Genomic DNA, 25,271 nt, shown 5'->3' with positions numbered 1-25,271 from the left:
GCATGAATGCAAATAGGGATTTCAATTAGGCAATCATAAAGAAAAAAACTGTGTTGGTCTGGTCCAAAAAAAGTCCCAAACCAATCCCATCTTCAATTTAGTGTTCACGATAGCTTCCATGGAGGCCAAAGCTTAAAGAACCCTAAAGAGTCACTACAGGTCAGCCCCTGCTTCTCAGCTAGCGGTGGGCACTAATGCAAGCCTGATTGACTGCAGGTGGAAACACACTCCACTTGGGCTGGTTCTGATGGGTTTGAGGCCTTGTATTTGCCTTTTAAGACTGGGGAAACTAACAAAGAAAGGAGTCTTCTGTTTCTGGAGGTAATGTAAGTGTTCTCACAGTCTATTGATTCTTTATGAACAAGCAGAAGATTGCAAAAGAAATAAATCTATAGGTGAAGTGGGGTTGTTCCCAAGACAACATGGGAATCAGGGATGTAGCCTGTTTGCCACAGACGTGTACTGTATGTTGAGAAAGGTAATTATCTACTTCACCCCTGTGACTGTCTCTTTAGCGTGTCTACACTACATGTACCTTCCTTATTTCTGAAAGGGCTGTAACCTGTAGTTTTCCTTATTATAATGCGCTTTGATTGCCAAAGTAACTTCCGTAGATAAAGGTGGAGACATCCACTCCTGGGGTCATGGTGGTGCAGTGGACAACACTGCTGCCTCAGGCACAAGGTCTGTGACCCTGACCAGGAAGAAGCGGGTCAGATAATGGATGGCTGGACCTCCTTTCACTCTATCTATTTTCATTTATTTATTGTTGGAACAATGCTTAAATGCTTGTTGCATACATTTTGAGGACTTGAGAACTACTTTTTGAGGATTTAACTTTCTCTTAGAAGTAATCGATGTGATTGAAGCATACATAAATGTATGAATAAGCTTGCTACCATCCAAAATATATCTACAGTATATATTGTGATGTATTGGTAGAACAGTGCTGTATTTATTAGGATATCTCGGCCATGGGTGAAATTCAAATAACTGGTTTAAAATCTAGTACCTCATTGATCCCCATATAATGTGAAAAAACATTTTTTTCTAGCCTAGGCTGTATCATGGTCAGTTCTGTTTGCTGATCTATTCAAGTTGCATGCGACATAAGCATGAGTTGTGAATCAATTACATATTGCTCAGGGAATGTGACAATTTGTATGCCTTATGCTCCATATACATGAACCTAACACAGACTTTCAGTAACCAAGCGCAACAATGTTTTTGTCACCCTTTAACAGAGTAGTAAATACAATAGTATAAAATGTCAGTTGGGGAAATGCCAAATAGGTCGTCAACAAACAGTCATGAGTCAGTGCATTCTCCAGTATGCCCTCGGTTCCATAGAACCAGGCTTTGGTCCAAGGTCACCGTGATAAAACAGGGGGGAGGGGGGAGGGGGGAGGGGGCGTTTTAGGACATCAGATTGATGGGAATCACCGTGACAACATGTCATGCTGACCAGAACTACTTTCCACAAGCGAGGGGTGATTTCAGAGTGAGTTATGCCCATCCGTGATTCTGCCATGTCTAGCAATGAAGAGGTGGGTGCGGTACATTAGAACATAAAAACGTTTGGCAAACAGAAGGGGCCATTCATCTAGGCTGTCTAAAAAAGGGGTGGACGGTTTCATTCCTGGAGGGCTGGTGCGTACGTGGTCTTTGTTTTGACCAATTACCCGATCTCAAATAGCTCATAGATCACTGCCAATTTCGTAAGCAGCGAGATATAGAGACACAGTCTTGAGCTGTCACTCATAAAATGTAGCTAAAATGGCAAATCATGTGACAGGGCTTATGAAATCAATAGCAGCAGTAGTTGCCATGGATATCCAGATATGGCCCTATTTTCTATGTGCTCCATGCATCTTAGCTATGCGTGAGATGTATTAAAATGTCCAACCTGTTTAGCAGCCACCAGAAGGACGTTTTATTTATGGGTTATTTGAAAACAAACTGTATCACGAAGCAGGATTATTAAGTCAGTTACCCTCATAAATCTGGAACACAGACTGATGTAAAAAGAGCTGTTCTGGGTTTTAATCCGTGCCGTTATCCAGCTAACTCGGTAATCCTGCTTTGTGGGTTTTACTCTGTGCCGTTATCCAGCTAACTCAGTAATCCTGCTTTGTGGGTTTTACTCTGTGCCGTTATCCAGCTAACTCAGTAATCCTGCTTTGTGGGTTTTACTCTGTGCCGTTATCCAGCTAACTCAGTAATCCTGCTTTGTGGGTTTTACTCTGTGCCGTTATCCAGCTAACTCAGTAATCCTGCTTTGTGGGTTTTACTCTGTGCCATTATCCAGCTAACTCGGTAATCCTGCCCCGCGACACAGGCCGCTGGATTGCGTTCCATTTGTTTTCAAATGACCCGTAAATACACCTCATCGTGGCGGCTGCTAAAACAGGTCTTAGCGTGCGTTTGTTATGAAGAATGTTCTGGCAACAGATGAGTTATGAACGGTGGCAGGTTGCGACTCGCTGTCACCATTAAAATAACGTCTCGCTGAATCAGGAAGCCCGTTGCAGGCGGCCGCCCCCGGGGGACGGGGGAACCCTGGTGATCTGTGACCCTCGCCAGGCTCCGGGGTGGAGTGACCTGCGCTTCTCAGCAGACCCCTCCGCCCTTTTCCCCACCTGCAGAAGCCCCCCGAATGGCAGCTGGAGGCAGTGACCCCAGTGGCAGACAGGTGGAGTTCTTCAGAGATCCAGGCTCAAGTCATTATTTATTTATTATCAATATTTCACCCCATTAGACACCAGTGAATTTCATGTCTTACATGTTTTCATAAAGAACAATATCTTTTTTCAGACTAACATTATACTTTATACAACTACAGGTTTTGGTTACTGGCATTTTGTAAAAAAAATAGGGGATGCTGATGATGATGATGGATTATTATTATTATTCTGTTTTACCACCATCTAAAGAGCTGTGCCCTGTTCCACAAAGCAGGATTATCGTGTTAGCCGGGTAACTGCACAAAGTAAAACCTGGAACAGGTATTTTTACTTCAGTCCATGTTCCAGATTTGGATGCGGTCTGGGTTTTAATCTGGCTAACTCAGTAATCCTGCTTTGTGGAACAGGCCCCTGACGTATTTCAGTTGTGCATTTGACCCAGGCCCGGCACTTGGAGACCATAGATGAGCTGGAGGAGTCGGAGTCGGAGTTGTCGGTGGACTCGGTGTTGCTGGGCGTGCGGAGGCGGGGCCGGGTCTCCCTGGTGAAGCAGAGCACGCCGGCGCGGAGCGAGGAGTCCCGCTTCACCGTGAGTGGCAGCGGCGACTCGCTGGCTTCCTGGCCCCAAAGGGCCCCGCACTCCCGGGACCCGCCGCACGCCCTGCTGCCCTCCCTGCAGGAGGCCGAGGATACGCCGGCCGGCTCTGACCCATCGCCATCGCTCAGCTCTCCTCTCCACCCACAACCGGCACAGCGCCCCCTCAGTCCTGGAGGACCGAGTGCAGCTGCGGTTTCACCGGGGCAGAGCTCCCCTCTCAGCAACGAAGATGACAGCAAGGACAAGGACTGGCCAGAGGTACAAAACAATGACACGTTCCTCTCTGAACCAAGCTGTGTGCTCACAAACACAAGCTGACAAAGTCTTTTTTTTTTTTTTAAAGATATTTTTTAGGCCTTTTTCAGCTTTATTGGACAGTGTAGTATAGAGAGACAGGAAGAATGGGAGGGAGAGAGAGGGAAAGACATGCGACAAATGTCAGACGGTCGGATACGAACCGCCGACGTCGCGGCTCGCAATGAGCATGCGGTCAGTGCTCTACAGGCTGCGCCACCGAGACACCCTGACAAACAGTCTTCATGTCAAAGTCTTAAAACTTAAAAATATTGTTTAAAATACAAAAAAATTCATATTCAACATACATTGGCAATCAAACCACACTTTAAGGAACATTGCATTAGTTATTTTGCTGACGCTTTTATCCAAACTGACTTACATCGATTCGACTAAGCCGGGGACAATCCCACCCCTGGAGCAATATGGGTTGAAGGGCCTTGCTCAAGGGCTAAACGGCTACACTGATCTGACTGTGGCTACACTGGGAATTGAACTACCTTACCCAACAGGCCACAGTATATATTTGGTATGAAATATACACTCAGTGAGCACTTTAAATGTATGAATACAGGCATTATAATATGTCATAAGTGTTACATGGAAATATGTACAATGCCAAATTGTATGGTCGGTTAACAAATGTGTTGAAAGGAAAGTCACATGTAAGATTTATTAATGAATGAGCAAGATTCTTTAAATGTGTCACCAATCTGTAAAGGTGTAGCCAAGATGCGCAGTGTGTGAATTATACTTGGAAATTCAGATTACATCCACATGCAGCTTGGTGACTAGTTCTGAGATATTTGTAATCTAACAGCCAAAAAAAAGCAGAAGGAGGAAAAAGCGAAGGCCGAACAGAAGGCTTTCAATGAGATCTGAAGACGGTGAAGAGCCAGCCATGCCCCTAAAAAAGAAAACAGGCAGAAAACCCAGAAAAAATGCCAAAATGGTAAGTATGAGAGAAAAGCAGCCAGCATCGCTCACTGACAGGATGTTTGGGATTTCTGCCATGGGAAAGGAGCCTCTGAATGCCAGTGCCTAGAACAGTCATCTTCATTCCTGGTCCTGCAGAGCTGCAGGCTGAAGGATGAAGGTCGCTGCTCTAGAGTTCACCTGCAACCTAGAAGTAACTGAGAGCCCCCAGAATTTTTAATTTCTTTTCCTGTCAGATATCACCTGTCCCTTTTAATTGCTGTAGTCTCTTACATTGATGTAGCATATATGACAAAATTAGATAAATTAAGAGTTTAGAGCCACAAATGACCAGTGTTATACACGTAGGTATTACAGTATGTGTGTGCAATGAATGCTGGGATGGAAGTTGTTGCAACTGTCTGGTTGATGCTTTCTGTAGGATGTACAGTGGGGTCCAAAAGTCTGAGATCACATTGAAAATCTTTTTCTTTTTTCCCCCCCATGTAATCCAGAAAATAAACAAAGTTTACAGCTTTTGAAAAAATTGAAACAAATGAGTTACTTTAAAGCATTGCAAGAACTACAAATACAATCCACAATCACCTGACCTCAACCCCATTGAACATTTATGGGGGCTGTTGAAGACTGACAAAACCAAAGCATCCAGTAACATCGCAAGATGCTCTTTGGAGCAGTCAAATAATCCTAGAATAACATGAATCATCAGGTTTTGCACAAATTTCTCCATGCCAGCTTGAGTACATGTTGCCATTAAAGCAAATTAAGATTCTACTTTTCACTCAAACTTATGGTGATAATATAATTAGTTATTTCAAAGTTTGTATTCAATTAGAAAATAATACGAAATGGAAGCGTTTTGACTAGTGGTCTCAGACTTATGGACCCCACTGTACGCTTCTGTTATTCCTTCCCCCAGACATCAGAAGATGTCCCGGAATGGCTGGCCACGCTAATGCACAGTATCGAGGAGGCCACCCATCACGAGCTGGTCGTCGAGCAGCGTCGGACAGCCAAACAAGGGCATGAGGCGCCGGAGAGCGCGTGGGCGAAATGACCGAAGCTACGCGATCAAACATGTTTGCGACTCGGCGTAAACACAGCTGACAGAATGTTAAAGAACACCGACCGTGATGCAGAATGCCGATAGCCTAGCGGCTAAGTCCGATTTCCTCCTCGACCAACCTCCCTTTGACGGGGCCTCTCGACCCTTGTTTTTTTGAAGTCATCCGACCTTGGATGACCAAGTTTCCCCTTTGATCTTGTGAAACTTAACCCATCCCGACAAGGTGGCGCGATGTCAATGTTAATGATTTGCCGACAGCAATCACGACTGCAAAATATTTGTGTTCTTTCTGGGCCGTCCGCTTCCTTTGTTGTTCATTCCTGCCTTAAAGCGTTCCTTGGTTCAATATTTTCATCATGCAAAAACATTAATACTGAAGAAAATAACTGAGGAAAATGTACTGTTATGATTTATTGGAACCAAAAATCACCTGATATTCTAGACGTCAATCAAGACCACTCTGACTGATCCTGATAGGTGTCTAGGGCCAGGAGTGGATGGCACAGTCACCTGCTCTAAAACACAGACACATTAGTATAAGATATCAAAAATCTCACCTACACATTAGTAAAACACACAAAACTCCAGGACAGAGGTCACTCCAGGGTTCTTTATTGAGATCACCAAACACAGTCCAAGTCCCATAGATTATGTGCTCTAATGAAAATAAAACGTCCTTTCAATCTGACCCAGGCCGTAGATCCCCATTCTGAACGCAACACTACTGATGCACTTGAGCAAAGGCTCAGAACCTTAGCTACCTTAGTAGCCTATATATCACTCATAAAATGTTGACAGTGGATAATCAATAGTGCTGGGGATGACTTCTATCACAAATGAAGGTCATTGCTACACGACGCTCGTTTGATTACATAACTGCTGAGACCCTCCAGGACTAGGGTTTGACTGGCTAAATGACTGATCAATGAAAAGGTGTCAACTGAATTTTGTTGTAAAACAATTTTATAATTGATGTGAATAACTGTGTCCTCAATTAGTATGTTCTCAATGAGAGGGAGAGAGATTTATTATGACACTACAACAAAACAGCACAAGGCACAGAAAACTAAAATCACAAGGAAAGAAAAAAGTGAAAGGGAGAAAGAGCAAATATGATAAACAGCGAGAAAGATTTCACAACAAAACCAAATGATACCACTCAATGTGAAGGTCCAGCCTACCCTCCCTGTCAACATTACACAAGGCCCCATCAATCCCCCACAATGACAAACTTCTGCATTTTTCCACAAGAGTGTAATAAGCAAATTCCACTCTCAGCCTCCCTGCCACCAGCCCCCTTAAAAAAAAAGAGAGACACAGAGAGAAAGGGAGAGAGGGAGAGAGAGAGAGAAAGAGACAAGGAGGAAATGGCAATGGCAATGAGGTTCTCTGCACGTCATTGTTTGCTCTAGATAAAAGTGTGACCAAATACTACACCGGACAGGAGTAATTGTAATATAGTGACCTTTGCAAACAAGCGATATGCCAATATGATGATCCCATGGAATTTAAATTGCCTGCCTGTTATCAGTTTTTACATAATGTCCTATGTCCGGACACGTGCCACCATCACAGTAGACCAATCGAGTTGTGCTAAACAACCAAGAGGCTGCATGTTGAGAAATACAATGAAAGGAATATATTGTATCAACATGTCAGCCTATTCTGAGATCTCTTATTAAACTCGAATCATTTTGAAATCCAAAAAATAACAGACGACCAACTGTATTTTCGCGGACAGACGGCGTGTTTTTCTTGCACACGAGCCACTAGGCACAGTAGTGACCGATCGATGTTGTGTTTTCACCTACCAAACGACCCCGCGCGGGCACGGGTCGTCCCAAAGGTAAATACTGACGTTTGAACGGGTCTGCGCAAACAAGTCAGAGGATGCCTAAGCCTAGCATCTGTTTAATAAATAATTAATGGCACAGGCTAATGGGTCAAATATTAACGTTTCTGGAGGCCATGGTACCGTATAAATAACAGCGTCGCGCCAACAGAAGTTCATCTTAGAAAAAAAGAAACAAGCTTTGACGATACATCTGCGCTTTTTTTTAAACTACCCCACGTTTTTGTAATGAGTGGATTATCTCTGCAGTTCTTGTGGGTGGAGATAGTATTTACAGTCGTTCTATCTTCAGCCCCGGCGTTGGCCTCCCCGATTTTAGGCGAGCCCATTCGTTGCGCGCCCTGCACGCCGGAGAAGTTGCTTGAATGTCCGGCAGTTGCACCGGACTGCGAGGAGGCTTTGCGTGAGCCCGGCTGCGGATGCTGCCTTACCTGCGCTCTGAAGAAAGGAACATCCTGCGGAGTTTACACTGCACCTTGCGCTTCGGGGCTACGCTGCTCTCCGCGACCAGAGGACCCTCGGCCCCTTCATTCTCTTACAAGGGGGCATGCCGTCTGTACTGAATCCGAGCAAAGCGAATCTCCCCAAAATCCAGGTAGCCTACCCGCAAGATTTTGTAAACAAGAGAGTATTCCAATAGCCGACATCTCGCGCGCACATTAAGAAGTGTGTGATGTCTACATTCTCTTCTCAATAACGGTTAAACTACCATCTAATATCATTTTTAGTATTTATATGCAATACTGTATTCGCCTATTTACATAATCTAACATATTATTTTCTCAGAAAACGGAGAGGCGAACACAGACGGATCCCCGTACCACTTGCTGGGACTCAAACCCTATGATCCGAAGGACATCTGGGAGGCGCAGGAAAGCCTGAAAGCTAAAATCAACGCCATCCGGAAGAAACTTGTGGAGCAGGTAGGAATCCGGGGTTGCCTACGTGCATCGCATATCATGACATTCGCACGTGTCCCAAATTGTAATCAATTACCTTCGTCTCACCACTTCTGTAAAAAAACATGTTTTCAGGAATTCTAACGATTAATTAGTATATTGGGCCCATTTACGAATCAAATTTTGTGAATCAGTATACATGGATTGAACATGGAAAGGAAAAGGTTACATAAAGTTATAAGCGTATAAGCTTAACAGTAGGTTTGTGTACGTATTATTTCGACACTAGCCTAACAATACAATACAAGCCAATTAAATGCATGTAGGATTAGATATGTAATGGTATTCTGATAGGCTTCGGGATTTTTGCAATCTATGGAACCCGAGACCTCTTCTGAAAATCACATTTTCAGTTAAATAGAAGTCAGAATACTTCCAAATAAATGTGAATCGCTTCATGTAATGTGTGCTGTTTATCAACTGCGTCACAGGGCCCCTGTCACGTGGAGTTACAGCAGGCCCTGGAGAGGATCGCCTCGTCCCAGCAGACGTTAGGGGAGAAGTTCACCACCTTCTACCTTCCCAACTGCGACAAGCACGGCTTCTACAAATCCAAGCAGGTGCGCTCCGTTTAAACGAGCTCTTATAATACATGCTTCAAAAACATGCCCCTCGTATCCACAAACACAAACTCTATCTCCCTCACTCACTGACCCCCCCCCCCCTCTCTCTCTCTCTCTCTCTCTCTCTCTCTCACCCGCAGTGTGAGACATCTTTAGCGGGAGAGCCTGGGAAGTGTTGGTGCGTGTCCTCCTGGAATGGAAAGATGATCCCGGGTTCCACTGGCCTTCTCGCAGACTCTGGCTGCCAGCAGGAGCTAACCCACTAGCGCCCTCTTGTGTCGCTACACCAGTTAACACTCAAACCTCCATTATTTATTGAAAACGTACCTCTATTTATTTAACACACTTCACGCCACACGTACACTGATTCTAGAGAAAATTACTTTCTGAATATAAAATGAATTTCACTTTACTTACATCTCATATACTTATTTATTTTATGTATTTATGTAAATTGCATTAGGTATTTGTAATTTAAAAAAGTATTTTATTGCCAATGAACTTCCATCATTAAACCTACCTCACCAAGCTTTTTGTTGAGTTCAGTGATGGCCCGATTTCATATCAATGTTGAAAAAAATTGAGCCTTTTTTCATTCATGAAAACATGATTTTAAGGCTAGAGCTGTGAAACACTTTTGAAAGGGTATTATTGTCTACCTCTGTCATGTAGATAGAATGTACTTAATTTTTCAGACCTCTATAAAGTGCCCCTTCAAGAGTTTCTTCACATATGCTTACCGTATGTAATTTCCATTTGTTTATAATATTTTAGAGATTAATCAGTCAAGAACATATTCCTCTTCAGTTACAGTGCGGTCAGTTCTGCTGCTAAATATAGTTAAATATTGTCTTCAGATCAAATTTTTTGTATATATAAAAACTGCTGCTATGACTTGTGTTCCAAATGAACTTCTTGGTTATCTCTTTGGATCCATTTTGTGACATCCAAACTATCTTTAATAAATCATGTAATCTATGTGAGATCCTGCCTTTTCTTCTGGGTCAAAGGCTATGTGAACAGACATTAGTATGAGCATCTACTGATTTACAATTTATTTTATGTAGTAATTTCCATTTTTTCTCTTCCTCTCTCAGTCTCACTCTCTCAAAAGTCATTTGAGTAAACATTATAAACATACAACTGTTGACATACATTTTGTAAATATTTATTTTATAAAAAGAGACAATAAATACAATCAATGTAACAAAAAAAAATGGTTCTGGGATGCCCCTAACAAGGTCCACTGGCTCCGTGATGTCACAGGTCCGGGGCAGACAGGCTACAGGTGATTGGAGAAAGAATAATAGGTGGAGCTACAACGAGCTGTCAATCAACAACGTGTTTGAACCAATCAAAACCCTGTGTCTCTGCAGAAACTCTCAGTGGTTGGTTCAAATCTGTGTGTCACTGACATGGTAGGCCCACCCATTGTTTCTTGTGTCTCCGTTCCCCACACGTCACTCGATAAAGTTGCAGACACTTGAATGATTAAATCTGTGGTAGTGATTACAGTCTCAGCATCATGCAATGCGTTATCAGTGCAGCAAAGTAGCCAATGACTCACAGTATAGTATGGACTGATTCAGCACAGTGTAACTCAGCTTACGTTTCATAGTTAAAGCTTATTTCACTTGCACAGATGGCTGATAAAACAAAAAATACAAAGCAACAGAAAAAAATGACAAAGTAAAAGAAGAGCTAAATATCCAAAGGATACACAAAAAATGAGCAGCAGATATACATCTGTCATATTTACAGCAAGCTTAGAATCATGGACATACAGCAATGCTGTTGGGAAAGCTCTCCAGACTGGCGTAGTTCAAGTCATTCCACAAAAAGGCAGTTTTAAGTATACTGAGCCAGGATTGGCTGTGGTGAATGCATGCTTCTACAGACTGTAAGATGCAGCCAATAAGGCACTTGTTTGTTAACATTCATATTATAAAGAAGGTATGCAAAGACAAGACACAAAGGTCACCGTGTATTTTCCAGCCTAGGTTGTATTCTCACTCAAGTATCTGGGTAAACGTCTGTTTGTAAAAAACACCACGTATGACTGCAGAGAGGCAGCCTGTGGACTCTAACAGGAAGTGGTCACGGTGAGGCTCGATTGGGTGAGAGGTGTTGGGGTCAGTACCTGGCTAACCAGATACCACAATTGCAGTGTCACTGGTGACAATGGGAGATATCTCACTCTAAAAGCCCGTCCACACCAAAAACTATAATTATAAACGATAACGATGTCAGCGTCCCCACTGATGAACGATACCCTTCTGTAAATAGCCATTTTGAATGTGAGGCCTTCAGATGGATTTTGATTGGCTGACAATGTTTCTATTGTTCATGCAACTGGAAAAAATGTCTGAAAGTGATCCCAATGATATCGTTCGTCACCATCATTGTCATTATAGTTGTGGTTTGGACTCTGCCATCCACTTGAGTAAAAAACAATTTTTAAATGATAATGATATCATTATAGTCATTGTTCATGGTGTGGAAGAGCCTCAAGGCTCTCACATTGTCCCTCTATCTCTCTCTGTCCGTCTCCCTCTGTTTGTTTCTCTGTTTAACTGTTTATCTGTAGCCGTTGCTAATGCAGAAGCGCTGGTATGTAACCCTTGCAGTGAGGCATGTGCGAGTGCTTTATTGCAGACGCACCGTCCGTGACTGCTCTTTCAAGCTGCTCTCCTGCCTGAGGGCGGTCGATGGAGGGCGTGGCCTCCTCTGACGGACAGCTGGCCCCAGCGGTCAGCGAAGGCACGCGTGTGCGTGTCAGCGGATCCCGCCAAGAAGCGCTGAGGCAGCGAAGCGGAAATGTCATCGGTCATCCCCCTTCCCATGAGCCTTTGGCACGGACCCTGAGAATAGCTGGGGTGAAAGCCAGTGAAAACAAGCCGAGTCCAGGTGGCACAGATTCTTTCCGCGTACCCCCACATATCAACACTTTACTGGGTCACAGCCCAAAGGCATCTATTGTTCGGCACTGTTTGTCGTCACACACGCACGCACACACACACACACACACACACATACAACAGTGCAGAGAGAAGCACATTTGTGACAGGTCCACTTGCTGGGGGGTAAAAGTGCGTGCATCGTTCACAGAGGTCAATGTTGGACATCAGGGCTGCGTCAGTTACGGAGTGCAGTTCTCACCAAAACATGAGCTGAAAGTTCCTCCTTCTTGCTGACCTCCCCTCCATTTCGTCTTCTCTCCCCTCTCCCTTTCTCTAAAGAACGGTCTAGAAAATGGCCGCTCCGTGACCAGCGGGCACGTCCAGCTGCAGACCGCACGCCGAGGCTCCTCCTCTTCCGGCGAGAGACACGATTGGCTGATTGGGGGGGGGGGGAGGGGGGGCTAAAGAGTTCTGAGCGAGCCCAGCTCAGGGAACCAATCACAGCTCAGGCTCTGGAGGGGAGGGGCTTCGGGGTCGGCTGAGGCACTCCTCTGACGCGGCGCGTTCGTAGGCCCCGCCCTCGTGACTCACAGGTTTTCGGGACTGTAGCACTGGCCGTCGCCCCTCTCCGTCCCCTCCATGACGGGCAGGGGCTGTCCGTTCTTATCCACGCACCAGCAGAAGCCCCTCTGCCGCCCTCTGGATGGACGACACTGCGCCGGGAGGGAGAGAGAGGTCAAACAAATCCCATCCTCTTTAACCCATTACGTGTCACCCCTTTTCTTAACACAAGCTTGAAAATGACATACCCAAAATTAAATTGATTACTATTCTTGAATCCTTTTGACTACAGGCATAATCCATGATATTACTAAAACAAAGTTACAGAAGCTCAAACACAGAGGAAGTGGAAGATTTTTTTCTCACTGAAAACTGAGTTTGAGTGGATACAGGGATACATATTATTGTGCCCTCCTCAGATAGCAACAGGTCGAGAAGCTCGTAAAAAATAAGTACAATAATAACAATCATAACATCTTGTATATTAATATATTCATTGAGGTCCATAGATTGACGTTTTCATCAAGCATCCAACCCCCATCAACAAGTAAAGCACATTGCACAATTTCACACACTATTTATTATTCAAAAGCAGGCTTGCTCCTTATTAATACTATGAATTTGTGCAGTAATCCTGCTTTGTGGAACAGGGCCCTGGGGTGTAACTGAGTGCTACTGTAGTGCATTCAGCACCATGGACAGCTCTCATTAGGCAGGTACTGTATCCTTTATAACATCTGGGACAATGTCAATCCCAAAAATAAAACAAAACAATAAAATATCCTCCACATTTGTAATGGCAACAGACAAAGTTATATTTTAGCAGACAATTCCATCGCATTTCTTATCACAGAACTCTTACAGAAGCACAATCTAGCATTAGCCATGTGCTTGTTTTTAGTCTACAGTTAATTGAACGGTGTTATCGGTCAATGGCATGTGAGTGCAAGTCTTTGCTGTATAAAACATGGCCAGGTGATTCAGAGATTGTGATGCCAGTAGCACTGGTGCCCACTCATTCAGCGTTAGGAGCCCGGGGAGTTCCCTTACCTGCTTTTTCTTGTAGAATCCTTTCTTGTCGCAGTTGGGAATGTGTAATGCCTGGGGGTACACGATGTTCCTGAGTTTCAAGCTCTTCAGCACACTCTCCAACTCCCTCCTGCATGGGCCCTGCAAAGGGAAAACACAAACGAGATGAGAATGGGCACCTCAGCCTTTAGGTCACTCAAGTCAGACCCCAAGGCCAAGAAAAGCCTCACCAAGAGTCAGTTTCTAGTTACAAAATCAATTCATGCAATGTGCTGTCAATCACTCGAAAAGCACAATAAGCTTTTTGTGGTCATAAATCATCAGGCCTTCTGATTGGTTTACCCCAGGCCTGGCGGGTGACAGTGGCTGCTAGTTTTAGTTTTAATTTTACAGTTGATCAATGGCTTAACCATTTCAGGTGTAAGATCGTAAATATGCAATTAGAATGTTGCGACAGAACACTCTAATTGCTGATGTAACGGTCGTTACTGGTAACTGAAGGGATTCTAGAACACTGACTTAGAATTGAAAAAAAAAATACTGCAGCCCTCCAGTACTGGAGAGTCTCCCTCATGTCTCATACAGAACCGCAGCAAGGGATTCTGGGAAATACGGCCGCTGGGCCGGGCACTACTCACGTTCTCCGTCTCCAGCTTGGACTCGAAGGTGAATTTGGGCACGTCCGTGCCCGCGCCGCCAGCGGGCGGCCGGGCCTTCGTACACCGCGGCATCTTGTCCTCATCCCCCTCTGCCTTGGGTGCGGTCACCCCTCCTCTGGAGCTTACGTCCTCGTCTGTGGTGTTGTCTGTATACGTGACAGAAGGAAATAACGCCGCTGTTGTGAACAGAAATCAGAATTGATATACGAATTGACCAGAAATGATAAACGCGATTCTAAGGCGACACTTTAAAAAAGAAAACGGAGAAGAGGGCTGGAAGTGTTCAAAAGGCCCTTCAGCAGTCCTTTCCTGCCTACACCCTCACTCCCTTCTGAGATTTAGGAAACCCCCGCAGAGCCCAGGGCGACCATTTACAGACCCCCCAACACGAAAAAGAAGCGGCTATAATTGATTGGTATGATTGTGCTGTACTACCATTTGAGAAATAAGATTTTTGTTTAAATACAATGACTGCTCAATAGGGGGCGCTCTGCTGGAAGGTCTCTACCCCCCGCCCTCAGAGCAACAAATCCAAGATTCATGTATAATCAATAGCCCCCTCCCCCTATCAAGTCACCCAGCCAACAAAAAGAAGAAAGAAAACTGCAACACAAACACCCCCCCCCCCCCACAACCATGGCACAGAGTCTGGCCAAGTTCAGCGACAGAGCTGAACTGTTATTTATAGACCACTGACAAATGTTCTTGACAAATCATTAAACCCAGGGAATGCTGGTCGCCTGACTGGAGTGGTGTAAACACAGTATCCAAACACAACCCGACGAAGGAGAGAGCCAGCAGTTATTATCCACGTGGCACGCCTCCAGCTCACCAGCGGATAACACCAAACACAAGAGCCCTCATTCCCACACTGACGTCCGGGACCAGATGCACACCGACTCTGTTCACTTTTTCATTTTTCACTTGGACTGTGAACTGGATTGGGTTCACAGTCCCAAGAAAAGTATCCAAAGAAACCCAAGAGAAAAGTATCCAGCATCAGACTTTCTAAAAATGTGACACTGATAAAAAATAAAAATAAATGCAAAAAATTAATAAATAAAATCAACAAACTAACTTAACTAAAATGATCACACACCAATCTTTGGCCGTAGCATATGCAAGAATGTATACAGGTGTGCGCGCCCTGACACACACATACAATTTTACAATTGCTTCCATTTCTAAGACGCGCACTCCCATGGCACGTGCAGTCCTGCACGTGCTTCACGAGGGCAGCCTCATAGTAGTCCCTCCGAGGGCCACATGGACATTTTATTGAATTTCGGAAAAGATATTCATCTTTAGGATTTGGATTTAGATCGTAGAGAGTGGTAATTGTTGTGCACGAATGTAGGCTACACTGATCATTTGTACTCCTTTCAAAAACGGTAGGCTACAATGTAAAAAGCTCCGTTCAATAGCACACAACAAAATGTGATTCAATAAAAAATAATGCTTCATTCAATAGCACACAACAAAATGTGATTCAATAAAAAATAATGCTTCGTTCTATAGCACACAACAAAATGTAACGTCTTGCGCGTCGCTAGGCTACTCACGGGAAACCCAATGAAACGTGAATGAATTGGCTTTATAAGGATAGGTTTAATTAGCCTACCTCATTGTATACCTAAAGCTGAATCAATTAATATCGGCGCTGATAACATACTTGAAAAGTACACTATCCATGCATTTTATTCCTCCATAGTCTGTTTACTTACTACATACGTGCGCGACATAGAAACCGATATTTTCAGACATATACACAATTATATCGCACATATCGTCTTGGAAAAGCAAGAATGCACGACAATCCACTACAAGAAGTCGGTGGAGTAGAATTTGTATGCAACTTTTACAGTGTCAAATTTATGGAGCACAGTAGCATTATGGTAAATACAAAATACTGTTTCTTATTTTAATATTGCCTGTAATTCCTGCGGCGAATGCTCCATCACAAGGATATATAGTGCGAAGTCATTAGCTTACAGTCACGTTAAACGTGCACGTTTTGCAAAAGTGCAATGTTCCTACCCTAATACCACCTAAAACCCTCCAGCACGAACGCATATGCATCAGTGAACCTCAGGAATCACCGAATATTTCAGGTCATGCATCCGCGACTATTGGCTACAAAACTTTGGGTTATATTCAAATCCTAAGTAGGTAACAAAGTAGACTAATACCACGTATTTAGGTAGTTTACAAACAGACAGTGACGTAATTGATTAGCTACCTTCACCACGAGCCGGCATCGAAGTCCCATTTCCTGAAGTCGACCTGGAGCAAATCCCGCGTCCTTCCAACAAGGCTAGAAGTGGTCTCGTCTCAGCCGGCCGGCCTTGGCAGGTCAAACCGGTGCCACATCTATTAGTGTAAATCCCACATGACTGCCCCTCGCGCAGCGCGCAAGTCATACAGCAGCCGCAGCCGGGCTCACGGACCTTCTCGGCACAATCTGAGGGCACCGGCGTGCACTGGCTCACTGATGCCACATCGCAGGGCTCACACATTACCACCGGCCCTGCTTCGGCCAGCTGGGTAACCGACAGCTGCGCGATCAGACAGAGGAGCCGAAGACTGGACATCATTATGCAAGAAGCAAGCTGGACAATGCGGCCGTGCTAGTTGTCACGTACGTTAGAATGGCCCTATTCTTACTGAGTGTGAAGACTGCTCTTTTCAATCTGATCCACCGCCTGCACTGGAACGCCGGTGTATATATAGCAAAAAAAAAAAAAAAAAAAACGCCTTGAAGTCACACCCCTCTGAATGACTAATCCAAGCGCAATGCCATGGATTTAAGTTACCAATAGGTTATATCTTCCTATATGTTTTCAAATATTTACAAATCTAAATAGCATTGACCAATTCATTATATTGCTGCAGCAGTTGGCAACGACTTTGTGCCACGGGTTCTCTGTTGCAAGTTTAGGATGCTATGGAATCCAAGACAAAATCCTACTAGGATATTTTCTTTCATTGAATTATGAAGAATTATGAAACTGATTTCAGCCAAATGCACCCACCTGGGTATTTTTAAAAGCAGAAATATGAAGTTTTATTTTCACGCATGTATATAAACAACGTAACTTAAACACAATTGAAAATATGCCTTTGGCACCGTGAAGGAAATAATGTAAATGAATGCACTATGGTGACGCAATCTTGCAGGGTTGATGAATAGGATTTCTTATACGCTATCTAATGCCTTTGCGTTGTAGCGAATGACGTGAGAAATTATCCCTGCGCGACCAAGCTTATTTTAATAAGCTACAAATACGTCGGTTACCATGTGATAAGATTACTATTCCACGTGGCCCCAGCGGTAATTACAGTCCGGGACATAAATCCGTGTGCGCTGGTTTATTTTATATGAGGAGACATAGCGCCAATATTATTTCGCAGACCCACACTCCTTACGTGCTTTTATTTTTGCATATGTTTATTTCAGGGAGTAAGCCCAGGCTATATCTTATATTTTGTTGACATTTGTATCACTTAGTCACAAACATCCAGGTCCAGAGACACATTTCTGTCACAAATCATCCCAAGCATATTAACATTTACATGCCTCAAATAAAGACTGACCTTCATACTAAAATCTCTCCAAAACGAAGACATGCATCCAGGTTTAAAAAAAACAAAAAACTGACGCATGCCTCACCCACAGCAAAACGTTCAGTGTTCAGCAACTCTTAAAGAGTACAAATGTTCCCTCCCCACACTCATAGGTACTCTCTTACAGTTGAATGAACACAGGGCATTTTACTGTGTGCCTTTCACATTATTTATAAAAGTCTTTGACCCTGCTGTGGTTAAATGCACTGAAGTGAAGTACACATAACAGCAGTTATGCACTCAAACGATGTGTGCTGTGGTCTGATATGTGCTAAAAGGGGTTGATCATGCTCAAATTGTGCAAATTCAGCATCCCGATACTCTCACTTCTGCAAAACAAACATAAGTTGGACACCTGATAATATAATATCATTACGCAGCGGAAACCTTTGGAATGGAACCTAGAATATGAACCAATGAGTGAGGAGACACTGGTGAGACAGCGAGAGAATGTCTAGCGCTCCGTCTTTCTGAGATATTTCTCTGTGCTGTTTCCTATGCAAACATATTCTGTGTCTGAGAAACACATGGAAGCGTTTTCCTTTGTTGGCACAATATACTATGTGGGAGACTATGCATTTTCAGAATAAATATATCTGCTGATTCAATCAGGCATAAATTGGCAATTATTTAGGGCAAGAACGCTTATTCTCCAATTGAATCTGAAGCGATTACTTGATTACACCGTTCCAGCTGTAAAATTATATTCTACATTGGTACTGGTCCGTATAGGAGGGGGAGAATGCAAGACAAATACATATCTGTTCATCTATTTGTATCGCTACAGTTTTTCAGATTCACAATGCAGCAGCTACCTATTACCTAGTACCTATTGACTACTACGTAACTTTTTTTCTATCCTTTTTTGTGATGTTTTTCTTGTATTCAAAGTAGTTGCCCACACTACGATGGGCAGGCGAGAGCTTAAAGTGAAAAGGGGTTCTTTGTCAAGCAAAAGTTATCTTTGTATGGGAACGTTCACACTCCACACCTATGACAGAGGGTTCCATAAAGAGCTGAGAGGGTTCCCCTATGGAATCAAGCCAAAGAACCCTTTTCTAAGAGTGCAGGATGGGTAAATGAGTCAAAGTTCTGGGATTCATGGCAGCTGAAACAGATCTGGGATTCAGCAGGAATGACTGAGTCGGAATTCCGGAATTCAGGATCCTTGAATGAGTCGGAGTTCTGGAATCCAACATACCCGAGTAAGGCAGAGTCTTGGGATTCTGGAAGAGTGGGTGAGTCAGACTTCTGGGATTTGGGAAAAGTTAATCCCAAGACCTGGGATTCAAGATAAGTGGGTGAGTCAAGAGTGCTGGGATTCTGGATACCTGACTGAGTCAGAGGGCTGGGACTTGGGATGAATGAATCAGAGTTCTGGGATTCGGGAAAGGCGATAAGATCAGGAGTTGGTGAAGTCACTCGCTGGGTCGAGGATCAGGTCCGGCAGGGTGAGGTATTCCTCTCTGTATCACAACCTGCTCATCCTATAGAGAGTCTGTGTGAAATCTGAAAGCACCATCCCACCAAGCACCCCTCTCTAGGAACGATCGACTTTCCTTCACTGTTACTTCTGTTCTCTTCTCTCTCACTTGCTCTCTCACTCTCACACACACAGACACACACACACACTCTCTCTCTTTCACACACACACACAGCCTGCGAAACACGGGCACGTGAAATGTGAGCTCCATGGGTAACCCTTGTGCTGAAACTGTGAGAGAGTGTTTCAGCCCTGTGAATAAGGCTGTTGTCGTCATTGTGTTCTCTAAGAGGATTTAGGCGACCTGAGACGATGATGTCATTATTTGTGAGAGGATAGCGTGGAACATTAAGCTAAAGGTATATCAAAGAAGTTCACCCATAATGCCGTGGCACTGTGTACTATATGGAATAAAGCTCAGCCGTTCTGAGTTTTACTGTTAGGCTACCTTTATTGCTTTCATAGGCAGCACAGTGTAGCCTACGACCAGGTGAGCATTTCGGCTAATTTCCTCTTCATGGGATCCAGTCACAGTCATGTAGACATGTGGGTTCCTGCTGTTTTCATCTATCCTCCTCGGCCACATGCCGAAACAATTCCACTCCAGCACACTGTCTGTTTACAAGGCCAGGAATGTGATGTTTCAGCAATGAAGCAGAAAATCCATCTCATGTTACTGAAACAAAATGTCATATCGCAATGGCGGACTTTTACCTTCTGGACTGCGGGACGTGCGCGCGCCGGCGTGGCCTTATATCTAGTTGAGTGAATGCGTGGGTTGGTTGGGGAGACTTTTGGGCAAAGCTGTGTGAAAACCGAGGAAAACATTCCGCACGTCTGCACGGAGATTCCCGCATAATTACACCTGCACAATTCAGCCGCAACATCCGCGAAACCCCGGCGGCCCAAAAATCGCGAAAGGGAGACTAGTACCACAGGAAGTCAGAAACAAAGCTCAGTACACGCCGCTACCGGCTGGTGCGCATTCAAATTCTCTGCGCTGGCCGGTCTGGGGGCAGACAGCGCGTTTTCGCCAAAGTGGAATTTAAAACATTCACTCCTTAAGATTGGAAAGAGTCCTGTTTTTTTTTCCCTCGTCATTTTTTTCTTTTTTGGTTCAGGAAGTCTTTTAACTGCCTGCACATTTTCTGGATGTCGGAGGAGAGAGGTCGACGCGGCAGGAATGTGGGCACCGCGGGACAGAGCGTTCGCTAAAAGGGAGTGTCGGGAAGGTTTTTTGTTTTTTTGTACGTACACAGGATATTATTGTACATGCGTTTAATATACCCGCTGTCCGAACAAAGGCCGACGACCTTTGACAACCTGTGAAATTCCTGATCTGAGCACAGTTGCCGACTGCATGGGAGGGTTTTCAGACTATATGACGCAGTAAAGAAAAGCACGCAGACCCACTTTATTGAAGAACCTTGACAGTTTCTAATTTTATCAACACCACCTACAAAGACTGACACAACATTTAATAGCCCTTTCCTGCACAGTAATGCTTGTCTGTGGTAGTCTCAATCACGTGAACTTTCAAATGTTTGTTTCCATGGCTCTCTGCACTTCTTTCTTCTTGCAAGCTCACCTTTATATACACTCACTGAGCACTTCATTAGGAACACCTGTACTCCTATCTAATCAGCCATTTGTGTGGCAGCAGTGCAATGCATAAGGGGGGGGGGGTGTGTGATGTAAGTGACTGTGGCATGATTGTTGGTGCCAGACAGGGTGGTTTGAGTATTACTGTACTGTATTTTCACACACAATAGAGTTTGCTTAGAATTGTGCGAAATACAAAAAATGTTCAGTGTGCAGCAGTTTTGCATACAGAAATGCCTTGTTGATGGGAGAGGTCAACAGAGAATGGCCAGACTGGTTCGAGCTGGCAGAAAGGCTACGGTAACTCGGATAGTCTCAGAATGCACAAGACGTTGAACCTTGAGGTGGATGGGCTACAACAGCAGACGAATACACCGGGTTCCACTTGTGTCAGCCAAGAACATGAATCCATGGACCCAACCGGCCTTGTGTCAACAGTCCAGGCTGGTGACTGTGGTGTAGACATATGGGGACCAGCTGACAAATCTGCAGAAATTGCGTGATGCGATGATGTCAACATGGAACAGAATCTCAATGGAATGTAGTGTTTTCAACTTCGTGTGAAATCCATGCCACGAAGAATTGTGGAGGCTGTCCTGAGAGCAAAGAGAGGCCCTACCTAGTATTAGTGAAGTGTTCCTAATAAAGTGCTCAGTAAGAGTATGCTCACATGGTAAAATATGCTGAGAGAGAGAGAGGCAGCCTAATGTCTGTATGTGGAGACACAGAAGAACTGAATAGATCATCTGTGTGCGGATGCCATTACATTATAGACCGGTAACTGGTTAGAAGTGCTTTCCACATCTGCCAATTCAAATGAAGGGGGATTGGTTCCCATAAACATTTGTTTGCCTTGGTTTTGTTTGTTCACTCTCGCCGAGCACCTAAGTTAAATCTATAAACATGAAAGGACACATCAAACTTGGAAAAGTAAAGAGGTGACAAACTGTATAAAGGTCTGGCAATGGTCACTCCTAACCAGCAATCCACACAAATAACATGCACTTGTCAGTCTGATAACCTTTCTGGCTTCGTGAAAACTGAAAATGATGATCGCAAACTCTGAGGTCTGTGGCTGACATAAGCCCGGACATGAATGGAAACCTGTTAGAAAATGTGGAGGAAGCAGAACACAAGCATGTTGGGGGAGGAGAACAGAATGTTCTAGATACATTTGCCCTGGTCTTTCTTCAGTGACAGAGGGCTCTGTTCCCCAGAATGAGCTCACCCTCAGACCTGGATATACTGTGACATGCATGGAGACAGTTTGTCACCATGACGATATCTGACTAAAGTGTCAAAACTGTCAAACGTGTTTTGGAGCCAATTCCTCCTTATATCAAAAGTCTACCCAAATCTTTCAGAAACACTGGCATATAACTGAGACCGTAGGTTAAATATCTTGAGAAAATTTCCCTTGGAAAACGCAAGTGGTCTCTTAATCGGAGAACTCAGTTAGTGCCTAATTTTAGAACTGAGGTAGTGCACAATACATTCGAGCACTTATCTCCCACCTCAGAAAACGAGGACCTTTTTGGAACAAAAACCACTTGCACCTATAAAGAGAGGCCCCTGCCCCATGCCCAGTGCATTGTGGGTGTGGAGCGGGCTGAGCTGGAGGGTGATCATTAGGGTCAACTGTGAATGAGCCCTTTATCCCCAGACACTCCCATCCTGAAACCTGAGACCATCTTATGACCGCCTGTTGAGTTCCACTACAATGGGCCAGACCCGATTAAAATGCTGATGTCAGGCCATTTGACTAATGTTAGGCTTATGAGGGCATTATGCAGGACTCCGCAGGGTATACAAAGGGAAATATGCATATTTATGGATAACTTTAGTTTCACCGCACAAATGAACCAATTGACGGTCAGCTGTTATCAAATATTTGGGGGTAAAATAAAAATACCAACAGTCTTTTTGTTTAGTATTTACTTAGTATTTACTTGCTGTTTGTAACTATTTTTGAATGAAATGCACAGATGACTAAAGACTCCAGGAACCTAAACATGCGATAGAGTACAAATTTAACAGGACCACTCACTGGCAGTTGCCAGAGGAGAAGAATGTAATGTGACAGAGAGCTACGTTGAAGCAGATTTATCACGTTTTTTCTTGCGCTTTGTAGGGTTTGTCTACTGGAGGAAGCAGCTCAGGTTCCAGGTATATATGCTGCATCCAGACTTGGGTGAAGTGAGTACTTTAATTACTTTTCGGTTTAACCCTGTTAAACACCAGTAAATCCCTTCAGGTTCCATGAAAATAAATATTATCTTCACCAGTATTCAGAACAGAATGTGCTTTCTTCCACGTGCTTGCCTTTTGTCAGTCACTTTCAATAACAGTCAAAGCCATTTGCGGGAGTACCTTCAAATTTGACCAGCATCTAAAGGGTTAATGTATTCTACAATGCATTTGACCCTGGTCTGTTATCAGTGTGTGTGACAAAGTTCCCTGGAGACTTGGAAACTACAGAGTGTGTGTGTCTGTGTGTGTGTGTATGTGTATGCATATGTGTGTGTGTGTGTGTGTGTGTGTGTGAATGTGTGTGTGTGTGCATATGTGTGTGTGTGTGTCTGCGTGTGTGTATATGCATACGTGTATGTCTGTGTGTGTGTGTATGTATGCATATGTGTGTGTGTGTGTCTGCGTGTGTGTATTTGCATACGTGTATGTCTGTGTGTGTGTGTGTGTGTATGTATGCATATGTGTGTGTGTGTGTGTTTGTGTATGTATGCGTGTGTGTGTGTGTGTGTGTTTGTGTGTGTATGCATATGTGTGTGTGTGTGTGTTTGTGTGTGTATGCATATGTGTGTGTGTGTGTGTGTCTGTGTCACGTCCTTGCATCACCTTACACACACTCTATATAGCAGAGCAGAAGTGGGACTGTGTGTTTTCTTTGCATGCGTTCACCTGGGGAATACGCCGTGTTCCTCTGCGTTATTGTAGGCCGGGCTCCCGTGTAAACCGACTGTACTCCCAGCTCCTGTTACAGGATGTTAAGAAGAGGCCGTCTCAACCCCTGGGTGGGACACAGAATCCCTGCATTCCTGCATTCCTGCGGTCATTTCAGGGCACCCTTCCTCTCTTCTGTTCAGGAGGAGAACATACGGCTGGGACAAAATAAACTTGGGAAAACTCGAGCGTTATGTGTTAAAAAAGAGAAGCGTTTCAGGCAGGAATGTGTTTCTGGGAATCATGGTGGAGCCTGAATTCCTAGAGATCCGACTCAGACTGGGACGAAAATACACTCACGTTTGTTTATTTTTGTTAGAAAATACCAAATATCTCCTAAAAATGTAACTTTAAACAATCAAAATGATGGAGACATAGCTATGTGTAAACCATGCAAAAAGCAAAACAAAATAGAGACAACTGACCTGATGAAAACACATTTGCGGCATATTTCATAGGCATGTATATAAAATACTTTCCGCCCCTGATTGGGTCTGACAGAATTCCTCACTGTTAGAAGTGTAAATTAAGCCAAGAGAGGCCTTACCAGGGATTTCACTTTCTAAGGGTGAGACAAAAAAGTCAGCATGAATAAATCTGATTTTATGTTATTTCTGTTGGCTTTGGAGTGCAGTGAATTTAACCTGTCACAGAAAGCCCCAGTCTTGAACAGAGTTGGTCGTGTTTGTAACAGCGCTGGTTGAGGAGATAGTGGTTTATTTCTGTTGGCTTTAGAGTACAGTGATTTTAACCTGTAACAGAAAGCCCAGTGTTCAGCGGGGTCAGTCGTGTTTGTAACAGCACTGGTCGTGGAGATAGTGGTTTATTTCTGTTGGCTTTAGAGTACAGTGATTTTAACCTGTAACAGAAAGCCCAGTGTTCAGCGGGGTCAGTCGTGTTCGTAACGGCACTGGTCGAGGAGATAGTGGTTTATTTCTGTTGGCTTTAGAGTAAAGTGATTTTAACCTGTAACAGAAAGCCTATTATTCAGCGGGATCAGTCGTGTTTGTAACAGCACTGGTCGAGGAGATAGTGGTTTATTTCTGTTGGCTTTAGAGTACAGTGATTCTAACCTGTAACAGAAAGCCCAGTGTTCAGCATTGTGTTTGTAACAGCGCTGGTTGGCCTACAGAAGCTCTGTCAGGCATCACACTCATAATCCCATAAACTTTCTATTTTCAGCTTGTCTTAATGACCAGCTATTCGCGGTTAATTAGGCAATGATGTTTCGGCCTGCAGCCTTTGTTGTCCTTCATGTCGGCAGAATGACACTTCCAATACTCGGGACTTGCTTTCCCACAGTAATCTCTATTCATCATAACCTCCAGCTGCAGGTTTTGGATACACTTGGTTGACATTCTCCTGTTTGAGGCTGTATTGCAGGGTTTGAAGGTGGCTTGACAGAGGAAGGCAGTTGTAGGTAATAGCCTTTGGACCAGCCAAGCGTTAAACACCTGATTCAACTCAGAGGGAAAGTAAAGAGAGCCTATATATTATATGTTT

At 44.0% G+C, this 25,271-nt stretch overlaps 3 protein-coding genes across 7 annotated transcripts; 2 read left to right on the top strand and 1 right to left on the bottom strand.

Annotated features, from left to right (window-relative positions):
* Positions 1-48: 48 nt before the first annotated feature.
* On the top strand, positions 49-6,047 carry LOC133136925 (coiled-coil domain-containing protein 201-like). Of its 5 annotated transcripts, none has more exons than XR_009709564.1 (5): positions 49-321; positions 2,518-2,692; positions 3,092-3,540; positions 4,397-4,528; positions 5,432-6,047. XR_009709564.1 is itself a non-coding variant. In XM_061254807.1 (5 exons), the coding sequence occupies exons 2-5, from the start codon at positions 2,657-2,659 to the stop codon at positions 5,567-5,569; spliced, it is 720 nt and encodes a 239-aa protein (XP_061110791.1). In that variant the 5' UTR covers positions 55-321; positions 2,518-2,656; the 3' UTR covers positions 5,570-6,047. The 5 variants fall into 5 exon arrangements, 3 of the variants coding, with proteins under 3 accessions (XP_061110791.1, XP_061110793.1, XP_061110794.1); XR_009709563.1 differs by having other exon boundaries at positions 2,518-2,720; positions 3,127-3,540; XM_061254807.1 differs by having other exon boundaries at positions 55-321; positions 3,127-3,540.
* A 54-nt stretch (positions 6,048-6,101) lies between these two features.
* On the top strand, positions 6,102-9,391 carry LOC133136924 (insulin-like growth factor-binding protein 1). Its single transcript, XM_061254806.1, has 4 exons — positions 6,102-8,025; positions 8,217-8,353; positions 8,821-8,949; positions 9,093-9,391. The coding sequence occupies exons 1-4, from the start codon at positions 7,659-7,661 to the stop codon at positions 9,216-9,218; spliced, it is 759 nt and encodes a 252-aa protein (XP_061110790.1). The 5' UTR covers positions 6,102-7,658; the 3' UTR covers positions 9,219-9,391.
* Positions 9,392-12,431: 3,040 nt separating this feature from the next.
* On the bottom strand, positions 12,432-16,695 carry LOC133137553 (insulin-like growth factor-binding protein 3). The gene is made up of 4 exons (XM_061255885.1): positions 16,341-16,695; positions 14,081-14,247; positions 13,464-13,583; positions 12,432-12,565 (listed from the first exon to the last, which is right to left on the bottom strand). The coding sequence occupies exons 1-4, from the start codon at positions 16,693-16,695 to the stop codon at positions 12,440-12,442; spliced, it is 768 nt and encodes a 255-aa protein (XP_061111869.1). The 3' UTR covers positions 12,432-12,439.
* Positions 16,696-25,271: the final 8,576 nt, after the last annotated feature.

The sequence above is a fragment of the Conger conger genome, chromosome 9, assembly GCF_963514075.1.
Source record: "Conger conger chromosome 9, fConCon1.1, whole genome shotgun sequence".
Classification (NCBI taxonomy): domain Eukaryota; kingdom Metazoa; phylum Chordata; class Actinopteri; order Anguilliformes; family Congridae; genus Conger; species Conger conger.
Note: the sequence above shows the minus strand (reverse complement) of the source record. Positions and strands in the feature narration are given on the sequence as shown.